The sequence below is a fragment of the Rosa rugosa genome, chromosome 6 (genome assembly GCF_958449725.1).
Source record: "Rosa rugosa chromosome 6, drRosRugo1.1, whole genome shotgun sequence".
NCBI lineage: Eukaryota > Viridiplantae > Streptophyta > Magnoliopsida > Rosales > Rosaceae > Rosa > Rosa rugosa.
In genome coordinates, this window is record NC_084825.1 from 36,079,704 (window position 1) to 36,092,164 (window position 12,461).

Genomic DNA, 12,461 nt, shown 5'->3' on the forward strand with positions numbered 1-12,461 from the left:
CGAAAAGGAGTAGGAAACCTTCCGACCAAATCGAAAGAGGAGTAGGAAACCTTGTAGTAAAATGAGATCCCAATAGATATGGGACAAGTGAATAACTACTCAATCATTCTGGCAGAGTTGTGTGAATGGCCATTAATTTTCCTATACACTTATTCCGACTAATTATTTGTTAGCAAATTTCTCAGCAAAAAGAAACTAGTACACATTTGCTGGCGAAGCGTTGTATGAAACCTTGTTATATTATTATCTTAAATAAAGGACAAATCTCAAACATGCCCTTAATCTCATAGGGATGATATGTGGAAATAAAGTGGAGGCTAGGGTTTTCCACCACTCTTTTGTCCATCCATCTATCTATCTATCTATCTATCTATCTATACTATGAAGCCAAGGCAAGAGTTTTGGTGTCAAAAGTTTCATCAAAATATTAGTTGTCAATAATACAATTTAGAATATAAATAAAAACTCATAATAAATCATCTAATTAAAAAGGTTATTATGGTAAAATGAAAAAGCAAAAACCAAAATTGAAGTTGGTGCAAAAAAAGTTTCTTGTTTTTTCCTCTTTTCCACAAAACACATGTACGCACGGCTATAAAGCCAGTTATGAGAATTGGAGTAATTCACACCTTATACACGTAGTTTAATTCCATTCGTATTTTGACAAGCACCTTATAAGCACTATCCCCAAGAAGCTAGGAATGGAGAGAGCCATGGTGGCTCACAAGATCAAGAATAAAAACAAGGCCGATGTCATATTAAGATGAACATAAGAGAAGAACAATTATTGCTTTGTTAATTACGCTTAATTAGTTTTTCACAAGGATATGCTTCACTTGAATTGGAGGAAGTCCTACTATGAAAAGATGGTACCATATTAACAGTCATAATGCTAAACCTTAATATATCTATATTCAAATTCCTAGTACAGAAAAAGGTAAAGACACCATTGTAGTCTTAATTTACAGCTGACACATAGTTTTACGGCCTATTTACAATTCCGGCTTGATGTTGATGTTGATCGAGACTTATTGTACTTCGGCAATGATCGAGTATGCTAACTTGCTAAGTATTTAAGATGTTGATGTGAACTAAGAAACAAACACATAAATATTAATTCCTGCGATGAATATATATGCTATGTAGCAAAAGGTGTGTTGAACTTTCGATGGTATTTTCTGGTATTTTGGTTGCTATTTATACCCACCCTCACATGCTATTATGCATCAAACATCACATAATATTAGAAGTGGAGAACGAGATAGAGGACGACTGAGAGAAAATGAAGAGCTTCTTCTCAACAGGGTTTATTATAGCCATTCTTCTTTTGGCAATTTTCTTGGTTAGTGAAGCTCAGCAATGTCGCCCAAGTGGTAGAATCAGAGGAAGGAAGCCCCCTCCAGGACAATGTAACCAGGAGGATGACTCTGACTGCTGCAAAGCCGGAAAAATGTACCCAACATACACGTGCTCGCCACCTATGTCCGGCAACACCCAGGCCTACCTCACTCTTAACAGCTTTGAAGCAGGCGGTGACGGAGGAGGCCCATCTGAATGTGACGGCCAGTACCATGATGACAACACTCCAGTTGTGGCACTATCCACCGGATGGTACAATGGTGGATCAAGGTGCCTTAAGAACATCAGAATTAACGGTAATAGGCAGAGTGTGGTGGCCATGGTGGTGGATGAGTGTGACTCTACTGAAGGATGTGATGCAGACCATGATTATCAGCCTCCTTGTCCTAACAACATTGTTGATGCTTCCAAGGCTGTATGGAAAGCCTTGGGTGTGTCTGAAGACAACTGGGGTGGCTTAGATATCACATGGTCTGACGCTTAGTTGCATTGCGCAGTTTTTCAAAGTTGTTGCCTGTTTTTGGTTTCCTTTTCTATTTTAGGGTATGATGTTGCTTACCTGTGTTGGGTTATGTATATATACATATGTATGGAAATGTTATATGTACAGTACCAAAAGTCAATATATAAGATTGGCTTATGTTTGCGCAGTCCTTCTTGGCTAAGGACGTCCTTACCTTAGCCTTAGGAACGAATTTCCAGTTTTTGATCATTTTTCGATCACATATTCACATCTTAACCGTTCAGTTCTTAGGTCCTAATATATAGATGATCTCCACAAAATTTCAGCCAAATTGATGATCGTTAAGGCATTCAAAACTGCAATTTTTAGAAATGAACACGAACGGTTCCGGTTCGACAAATTCGGTTCGTTCATTGGTTTAATCGAGTTCGATACCTTAATGATCATCAATTTGGCTGAAAATTTACAGAAGTGATCTATACATTAGGACCTAAGAACTGAATGGTTAAAATATGAATATGTGATCGAAAAGTGGTCAAAAACTGGAAATCCGTTCCTAAGCTAAGGTAAGGACGTCCTTAGCCAAGAATGACTGTATGTTTACGTAAGCATGCATACTAAATCTTCTGCTATCTTATACCTAAAATTTCATTGAGTAAACATACTATTTCTGTGTTCTATTTTAGTTTACTATTAGCTGTTTCCTAACCTTAAACCTTTGATAAAGACAGAAACATATCACAATTTAACATATAGTATAGCTCAGTAGGATCCAAACTGATCGGAAAGGTTTTCCACCCTGTATGAAACCAGATCTGGATACTTATCGTGGATATCAAATATTCAAGTAATCAAAATCAGTTCGACTAAATATTTAAGATGGGAATTCATTTCATCTTGTACGTACCTTGTATACGACTGACTTCTAAGTTGCTCATACAAGATTAATTAATCAGCTTGTAGTTCAAAACGATTTGTTTCATAAATTAGTCCATATAATATGTACAAAACGCCAAGCAGAATTATATTACCTTTTATAAGATCGAGGAAGTGCAAAATTGCCAAGCAGAATTGTATTATGTAAGTGCATGATCATTTGGCAAGAACAAGGATAGCAACAAAGCAGATGTCACATTAGATTAAAATGAAACAATTAAGAACACTGCCTTGTTAAGTATAGTATTGCACAATAACATTACCTTCCAATCTTCCATAACAATGTTCAAAAAAACAAAAAAAAAAAAAACAAAAGATGGTGACATTTAACAGTGCTTTTTCTTGCCTATTGACATTTTTACCGGCAAGGGTTTGATGAGGTCGTGCATTGGCACCCGTCTATACTACTGTAGCTTTTGCTTCCATCAATTAATTGAACTCTCCAATAAAAAAAAGGAACAAGATTAATTACAGACATTAATTATAACAATTTCTTAATAAACAGAAAGTGAGGACACCATTACATATAATCTACAATGGATATGATCTATAACTCTAGCAAAACAAGATGCTGATTAAGTTTAATAAAATAATAACCAAAGAAAACAACAAAGACATTGATATTCCTGCACTGCACATAGTTTTTTTAATTAATTAAGATTCATCTGGAGACCTGGAGTAGGATTTTGTTTCAAAGAAAAAATCAGTCAATAGTCTGTGCCGTTACGTTGATGGAGTGTAATAAGCAACTGCGTAGGAAAGTATATGTTGAACTTTTGATTGGTATTTTCTGGCATTCTGATTGCTATATATACTCACCCTCAATACAATTATGCATCAAACATCTCATACAATCAGAGATAAGCAAAGGTAACAGAAAGAAAATGAAGAGCTTCTTCTCAAAAGGGCCTATTGTAGCAATTCTGCTTTTGGCAATTTTCTTGGTTAGTGAAGCTCAGCAATGCCGTCCTAGTGGTAGAATCAGAGGAAGGAAGCCCCCTCCTGGACAATGCAACCAGGAGGACGACTCTGACTGCTGCAAAGCCGGAAAAATGTATCCAACATACACGTGCTCGCCTCCTATGTCTGGCAACACCAAGGCCTACCTCACTCTTAACAGCTTCGAAGCAGGCGGTGACGGAGGAGGCCCATCTGAATGTGACGGCCAATACCATGATGACAACACTCCAGTTGTGGCACTATCCACCGGATGGTACAATGGTGGATCAAGGTGCCTTAAGAACATCAGAATTAACGGTAATGGGCAGAGTGTGGTGGCCATGGTGGTGGATGAGTGTGACTCTACTGAAGGATGTGATACAGACCATGATTACCAGCCTCCTTGTCCTAACAACATTGTTGATGCCTCCAAGGCTGTTTGGAAAGCCTTGGGTGTGTCTGAAGACAATTGGGGCGGCTTAGATATCACTTGGTCCGATGCTTAGTTACTGTCTATAGAGCTTGTTGCATTTGTTGCTTTATGTTATGTATCTGGAGTGTGTTGTTTTCTAGCAGAGGTATAATGTAAGACCTATCATATACATACATACTCGTGTTATCTTGTGTCCTGTTGTTTCTGATTAGTTTCTGTTTGCAAATGTTTCTTATTTACATACCGTATGATCCCTTCAGTAGTCAGTACATATTAAGCATAAACACCTTGGTTCATCAAGAATTTTGCCACTCTTCATAGATACAAGACTCACTCTATGGACAGATAATCGAAATCATGAAAGCTAAATGTCAAACTAAATCTCGATTGAACTAAAAGAAATATGAATACATCAAGAGTCTAGCATGACCGGATAAATGAAGTTAGAATTATCAAATCCCAGAATCAGCTGGCTTCTGTTTCCTCTCTGGTGCTTCAAGGAAATAGGTCTGACTGGCCATGAAACTGAAATATACAATACAATGCCTGCGGAAATAAAGTTTTTTTTTTCATCCTCGCATCAAATCAATGTCAACATGACTGTTACGCATATCCAATGGTCGTGGTGATGGCCACACGCCCAACGATGACCCTTGAGTAAAATTTTGATCGGGTGGCATGCTATTAAATGGAACTGAATTGTCAACTGTCTGTTGGTCGAAGTCTGTGACACCTTCTATAGCTTCTTTTTTCTTGTTCTTTGTCTTTGAACCACCCCATATGAAGCTACCCACTATCACCTGGAATCATCCATCATCTAATTTCAGTTCAAAATGTTGAAGAAAAAAGTTCTGATATTTATTCATTCCATGTGTGCACTTATATTATTTAGGTACCACAATGGTGCTGTTTTGGATCATTTTGTGGCGAATGAAATGGAATAATGGTTGAATGCTTCAGCAATAACTAAATATCCCAAACTATCTTAGTATACTGCAACTAATTCACCTCATTATTCTATCTGATTAACAAATCTGCTCATGGTTATATATATATTTGTAAAGAAAACAGCTGCAACATCATTGAATTCTTTCCCCATTGACATATTAAGAACCAATTCAGAGTGAAAATAATTTACTTTGAACAGGATAACTGGAAGCTAAAGCAATGAAGAAGCTTTACCTGTACAGGGCCAGCAGCAATAAGCATTCCTCCTACTCCTCCACCAACAACACGACCATCAGGACTAGCAAGGGAGACACTAAGACCACCAGTTCGATTTCTGGAGCCACCACTTTCAGTGAGCAAGTAAGAGCCTGACAGACAAATTATCTCAAACCGTCCCTAACGAATTTGCAATCCACAAGAAAAAGAAAAGCTGTTTGTTATCAATAAGCAACAAAAAAGTCTCAAAAGGAGGAAACAGGGAGAAACTGATATTGCAAAGAGAGAAACAGAAGGATAATTTGCAAAAAAGCATGCATAAATGTTCAAGCCAGTGTGCTTGTATGCACACACACACAAACACACACATACCCGTTTGTGCATTTTAAGAGTCCAAAAAGAAAAACAACCACAAATGATATACATGAATGTTGATTTAGATTTATGTTATCTGTATACACGATGTCCATATACATGAAAGTTGATTTTGAATTATGTTATCTTTATGCTCAGTGTAGAAAAGCCCACCTCAACCAAAAGAATAACCCTCTCTTGTAGTCTCGGGATTTGGTGATACTATGCTCAGTTAAAGGCATAACCTCATAACCCCATAACCCCAAACATTACTCCGAATATTAAAAAAAGACAAAAGCAAGTTATACCAGGTGTAGAACCTTCATCAATGGTTAATGTTATTACTCATTTACTGGACATGCCAGTGACTAACTGAGAGTGAAATATCATGAAGTATTCATACCAAGTGTAGAACCTTCATCAATGGTTAATGTTATTACTCATTTACTGGACATGCCAGTGACTAACTGAGAGTGAAATATCATGAAGTATTCATACCTCATATGTGACTGTGCCACCAGAAGTGGAGGGCTGACGAAGAGTCACAGTGGAGACAGCACCATTGGCTGATAAGACGCAGAGAGCTCTCGGGCCTTGCTGTGAAAATGCCATTATTTTTGTTGCAATGTCCTTCAAGAAAAGATTACAGGATTTCAAGACAAAAGAAACTTTTCTGAAACATCAGCAGTAATATCAAAACGATAACAAAAATTCAAATATAAAAAAGAAGCATCAAATGACTTGTGGAGATACCAAACAATTGAGAATCTAAATACAGGGTTAATTTAGTCCAAGTAATCAGAAAATCAATAGGAATAAATAAATCAATAGAGTGTAAACTCTTCATGGTAAGAGAATTTTTTTTTTTTTTTTCACAAGGAAGCTATATTTATTGATGAGATGATAGGCATACTTCTCCCATTGCGATGGTGATAATATGTGGAGTGAAACCCATTCCAGCTGAACCAGATAGCATTTCACCTAGAAAAATAACATTTGCAACATCATTTTCATATAAAAAAGTGCCAATGCAGGACACATCATATATTTAAAACATTGATGTATGAGAATCACTTATAGTCAGTCTACTCAACATGGAAGAATATGCTCTGACAGAAAACTAAATTAGTGAAACTGTAGCTGTTATAGTTGGCTAACAATCCAGATATAAAAATTTTCAAACTGATATCAAAAGCAAAAAGAAGTCAGAAGGACATAAATCTGTGGCTTCATGATGTACTGTTCAGCATAGGACATTTCATTAAGTTATCAGAAGGATTTATACCTTGTATCTTCTTTGCAGCCCTAAGTGCTGACAATTTTTGTCAGCACTAAGCAATTAGTATCTCAGGGAGATGACCAACTTTATATCTAACTTTATATGACTACAAGTTTACTGAAAATCTCTGTCCAACCTAGTATTACTTCTTGTTGAAATATGCTATTGCTTTACTATATTCCTCTTCTCTCCCTATCTATACCTCGTTTCATTTCATTTCCTTTGCAGGAAACATTAGACCTCGCAGTTTACCCAATGTTTCACCTGATAAACTGAGAGTTACCATTATAACTATACTGTCTACTATATGTTGCAAGATTTTTGTGACAGCGTACATCAAGTAGTAAAAAGGTAATTTACGTCTGATGATGAGTATTTCAGTAATATCGAGGTTTGTTATAGAAACTACTCTTAGATAGTCTCAATTAAAATCATGCCTAAATGCAAAAACACAATAAGTATATAGGTTACTCTAGTATCCTACTCAAAACAGGTATGGGGTACCTCTTAACTTAAACAATGCTAACCTTTAAATCATTTCTTCAATAAATTATCCAAATAATGACAAAACCAAGTACAAGTCACCCATTTATCATTTTCAATCTCCACATAATACAAAAACTGAACTTTCCTCAGAAACTTACCAAGAGACGCTAATTGGTGCTTCTTCCCAGACCCTGGTGGCCTCCCTCTACCTCGCTTTGGGCTTGAAGCTACCATCCCAGGATTGGAGGATGATGACGGAGATAATGCCAATGAAACAGTCCCATCAGGTCCATATTTTCGAGGTCTTCCTCTTTTCCTTTTCACAGATTCACCTTGTGGCGCCACAGACGATGCACCCACATTGACACTATGAGGTGAAATAGCCGAAGAAGGGTCTACTGGTAATGTTGACCCAATCGTACCGGCCCCCATATTGGACTGAAATACTGCATTTGGATTAGATAAGGGATGAATGCCTGGTGATCCAAGTAACCCAGACTGTGTTCCAGACCCAGTTATTGATCTCGGCGTGTAATAAGAGGCTGACCCCGACATTGCCATATGGTCCCTCCGATCCATGCATCTAGTGGGTTATCTACCAAAAGCAACTGTGACCCCAACTTTGCAACTTAATACAAAATTTCTCCTCCTGCTCTAATATTCACTTTTCAGGTTTCAGTACAAGGACAAGTTCTACAGAAAAACACAAACTTCAGAAGAATGTAAACTCAATGTGAACCTAATGTAGATTCTCTTTGTAAACTCATTCCTGAAAGTACTAAGCATTTTGAAACTGAAGTTGCTACAACAGAGTTCTCCTTCCATAGAGATACATTGATTAGAAAACTCCTAATATTTTACAGCTTTTCGGGGACAAATGAAGCTTTTTTTCCAAACTAGTTAAGGAATTTAAGAACTAAAATGACAGAAAATGAAGACAAATCTCCTACACCTTCAAATGCAAAAGAAACAACTATGACAATAAAATAAATTATACAGAATATGAAAGGAACAGAATAAAGCAAAGAGAAAAAGCAATTCAAAGGCTAATAAGTTAAAGAAAAGACAAAGATGGAAGCCATTTTTGTACAGCTTACCAAACCCATGAGAGACAGCAAATAGGCTTCATGTCGAAGGTAAAGAACAGATAGACTGAAACAGGTCCACTGTCACCAACCCATTATAAAGCCTTTGACACCAAGCATCTCCAAAGGCAACCCCATAACCATAACCAAGCAAAGCTCGAATCTTCAAACCCTTCAACACCACTGGCAAAAATTGAAAAAGACCCACAAGTCTTCAAGTCAATGCCTTCAAACCCACTAGCCCAATTCTTGTTCAACACCACAAAATGTGAGAATGCAAAAGATAAACCAACAGAGTCAGTCAGAGTCAAACATGCATTTTCACAACCCTCTTCCTCTGTTCTTTCACCAGGCCTAGAACCAAGAAAAGGGAAGAATTTTCAATGACAGAGTGGAAAAGACAGATTTTTGAAGGGGCATTTAAGGTGGAATAGTTTTTGGGGAAATGCACAAGAGAGGAGGACGGTCCTTTGCTGCTGGTATTTACTGCTGGGCTAAGCACAAGTCCTTATCTGAATGCATTTCTCAAGGATTGTACCTTTCTCTCTCTCTCTAAACTCTCTGTGTGAGAAAAAAGCTGTTTATCTTTCTTCTCTGTTTAGAAGCTCTCTTCTCTCGTGTGTGTGTGTGACACAAGTGGAAGTGGGTGATCACCCTTTGCTTTGCTTTGGTTTCCTTTGCCTTGTGGGTGACTATCATGGGATAGAGTTTGAGAAGCAAACAGAAACTTTGACAGAAAAAGCACTTCTTATTTGGATAATATTGAGATTTTCTTTAATTCAGATAATATCCAACTCAACTCTGTTCAGAAATCTCTTTTTGAGGCTTGGGTTGTATGCAAGTTCATCGCACGCGCACAACCAGAGATTGAAACATTTGTCATTGGTTTTGCTTCTTAGTTGATATCAAGGGTTTCGACATTTTAACTATTAAAATTTCCATCGAAATTAAAATTTTTGTACTTTAATTGAAATTGAGATTTTGCTCAATAGAATCAATATTTTAGCTAGTTTGTTAAGATATACCGATATCTATTCATGTTGATTGTGTTCTTCTTGGGTTGGAGTTACACTTATGGTTATTGGTCTATTTTTCTCAAATTTATAGAGATGCCTAAATTACTATATTTATATTTTAAAATTTGTGTAAATATGATTTATTTTGAGAACTTTTATTATGTTATATTACAATGATCTTTCTTTTATAATGACAGAGCCAAATAGAGTGGACTAGCGTGAAAGATAAATAACAAAAATTCAATTATAAGTGAACGAAACTGAAGTGAAAAAAAGCCAGCTATGGTTATTACTGGCTAGTTAAACACTTAAACATGATATTCTAAAAATTTGACTGCGCTATAACCTAGATTGACCTCTATTATTCTTCGTCCCCGATTGAGAATATGCGACAACTAAACGCCCTTTGAGTCACTTCCCCTCACTTACAAAATCACTAACCATAAAAGGCTATATTAGTAGACCGAATAATAATGTGCTTCTGAAACATCATAAAAATATCTTAATTTTTGTGTGGTATAGTATATAGTGGAATAACTAGGCTGAGGCTCACGGACATGCAGAGCGCGTGAGAAGCATCCAAAATGACCAAGTATCTCCATTGTCTCTCAAATGTGACCTCACTGGGTTTGTGTCCATGTGAGTATGTGACTTATCGCCCTCCGCTTACCACTTTCCATGCCCTACCGCTTTCCCCATCGATCTTTCCGGAATATCTACAAGAGCAATGATAGCATCACCTCCATTCACATAGCCAGCTAGGTCACCTAGAGCACACAGTCCACTCTTTTCATATGAAGTTATGATCACACCATTGAGGCTTTGAGCATAATGGTGTGTCAGTCTACTTGGGGCTTTCGAAGTGAATGTAGATGTCCCTGTTGCTGAATAATTTATGAGCATTTGATCATTTACCTCCTTCCTTCGAACTATGTTTTTGAATCCGTAAGAAAATGAGCGAACTTATTTACGTTATGACACAGAATATATTTAAATTTTGATTCTCTTTATATCAATAAGCACATGAGAACTCTATAAATATAACTGTTTCCCTTATTTAGATATAACTGTTGATCAATAATTACGGAAGATGCGATGATGATCATACAAAAGAAGAAACTTATGACCAATTTGTACCTCTATTAGAACTTGGGGATTTTGAGATCGTCTTTATATTGGATACTACGTAGAAATTCAGAGTTTTAGACCATATGGCATCGAAATTATTTTTCCATTGGAAAAGTGGAGAGGGTAAAGAGTCAGCAAGAAGATCAAGTTCAATTGGAGGAATGCGCTTCAATTTGTGTAAGATACTTATTTCATGAGGGGAAAAGGAGAGATGGGCGTTTGGAGTTCTTCCTTGATTGGTCCAACATAGGATCTTGAAGTCCAAGAGTGGAAGTACCTTGAACTCTATTTTTAGAAAAAATTCAAGCACTTCAACACTAATTTTTTATTTTTTTATCCATAACCCACATTCCCACAATTCAGAATTTTTGGCAAAATTATGGCATCGTAGCCCTGTGGGTTATGGATGTCATTTTCAGTAACAATCCCTCATTTTGGAAATTTATGATTAACCTATAGTTATTTTGATTCAATACAATAAAAATGTATACATTGCAATATTGTATACTGAGTAAAGTTTGAACTCAAAGTCTTGAACAAAATGGCAACTACATATTCTTCATTTATATAGCAAAAAATACCTTAAATCCATTTTGGAAACCGGGTTCAAGGCCTAGGTATATACCACGAAGTGATTCAACCTCAGACTACAAGGGAGCAAATCATAGGCGTGACCATTTCTGTATATCCCTGATAAATACTTGGCAGTTCAAATAGATTCTAAAAAGCCATCCACAATGAGACTTTAGTTCATTTGCCAACCACAAACCAAAACAGATGTTCTAGAAAATTATTTGCGGACAGAAAAAGAAAAAACATGAATACAATAGGTTGAACATAGATCAAGTAGATTGGGTTTTCCAGACTCAATTACAAATCGACCGAATATATAAATAAGTCACTTTCTTCAGCATCCACTCTGCAAATTGAGATGGGAATATATGAGGGAAAATGACCCAAGAGATATAAAGCAAGGATTATGTTGGTGGGTGGAGCTACCCTCAACCTATAGTTGTTGAAGAATCGATTGTAGCAATTTGGGTGAATTCAAAAGAAGAAAACAATGATTCTATAGAAGACTGAAAATAAATGATGTTTGCAGTCCTGACTAGGAAGTTGTACTTGCTATTTAATCAGTAACCAGGTGCTTTTCTTTTTCTCCATTGGAGGAATGGTCAAATGAAAAAGGGAACATTACCTAATCTTCTTGGCAATAAGGCAAATAAATCAAAGAATGAATGGTGTCTCACCATCAAGAATTCAAAGTAAATTCCCTTCCCATCAAAAAGTTCAAAACCTCACAGTCAGGGTTTTGCATCTAGTGCAAGGTTGTTTTCCCAGTCTCATCTCCCAAGCTGATCTTTATGATAATGAAATCTAACAGATACTTCCAAATAACTCCACAGATTGTGGTAAAGCCTTGGCACCTACAATAAGAAAGAAATGTCCCTGACTATACAACTGTATGCCCTTTTACATATCAACCCACTAATCTCCTCCCCTCCCTCTTGAATATTTTGGGACTGCGTTACCTCTTACCCAAAGTCCGCTCAACTTCTATCCTTCAAACAATTGCAGTTGGTGTACAAATCCATTTCCAAACTACTTGGTGTTCGAAGTATAAAACTACTCCATTACTCCAATCTACGCATAATATTATCTATACTTTGCCAAAATGGAAGACGTGCTACTCTTCCGATCAGGGCAGCAAATTTTTATACTCTCTAATATAACCTCGGTCTTGGCACAGCAGCTGCACAGAAAATAGAACCGAAGGTAGTTCTGTAACTTCTACTTCTTCTATTAAACACAGCAAAAT

At 36.8% G+C, this 12,461-nt stretch overlaps 2 protein-coding genes across 3 annotated transcripts; one reads left to right on the plus strand and one right to left on the minus strand.

Annotated features, from left to right (window-relative positions):
* Positions 1-1,227: 1,227 nt before the first annotated feature.
* LOC133714848 (putative ripening-related protein 1) lies at positions 1,228-4,365 on the plus strand. The gene is made up of 2 exons (XM_062141108.1): positions 1,228-1,837; positions 3,718-4,365. Exons 1-2 carry the CDS (start codon positions 1,283-1,285, stop codon positions 4,201-4,203), a joined length of 1,041 nt encoding a protein of 346 aa, XP_061997092.1. The 5' UTR covers positions 1,228-1,282; the 3' UTR covers positions 4,204-4,365.
* A 123-nt stretch (positions 4,366-4,488) lies between these two features.
* On the minus strand, positions 4,489-9,227 carry LOC133714847 (AT-hook motif nuclear-localized protein 9-like). 2 transcript variants are annotated; one of them, XM_062141107.1, is made up of 6 exons: positions 8,511-9,227; positions 7,572-8,062; positions 6,562-6,629; positions 6,147-6,278; positions 5,313-5,474; positions 4,489-4,930 (listed from the first exon to the last, which is right to left on the minus strand). In XM_062141107.1, the coding sequence occupies exons 2-6, from the start codon at positions 7,990-7,992 to the stop codon at positions 4,700-4,702; spliced, it is 1,014 nt and encodes a 337-aa protein (XP_061997091.1). In that variant the 5' UTR covers positions 7,993-8,062; positions 8,511-9,227; the 3' UTR covers positions 4,489-4,699. The 2 variants fall into 2 exon arrangements, with proteins under 2 accessions (XP_061997091.1, XP_061997090.1); XM_062141106.1 differs by having other exon boundaries at positions 7,572-8,106.
* Positions 9,228-12,461: the final 3,234 nt, after the last annotated feature.

Coding starts and splice junctions, on each gene's coding strand:
- LOC133714848 (XM_062141108.1), top strand. CDS start 1,283: ATGAAGAGCTTCTTCTCAACAGGGTTTATTATAGCCATTCTTCTTTTG. Junction 1,838..3,717: donor TAGATATCACATGGTCTGAC/GCTTAGTTGCAT, acceptor AGTGAAGCTCAG/CAATGCCGTCCTAGTGGTAG.
- LOC133714847 (XM_062141107.1), bottom strand. CDS start 7,992: ATGGATCGGAGGGACCATATGGCAATGTCGGGGTCAGCCTCTTATTAC. Junction 6,630..7,571: donor GCACCAATTAGCGTCTCTTG/GTAAGTTTCTGA, acceptor TTATTTTTCTAG/GTGAAATGCTATCTGGTTCA. Junction 5,475..6,146: donor GTGGCACAGTCACATATGAG/GTATGAATACTT, acceptor CAAATTCGTTAG/GGACGGTTTGAGATAATTTG.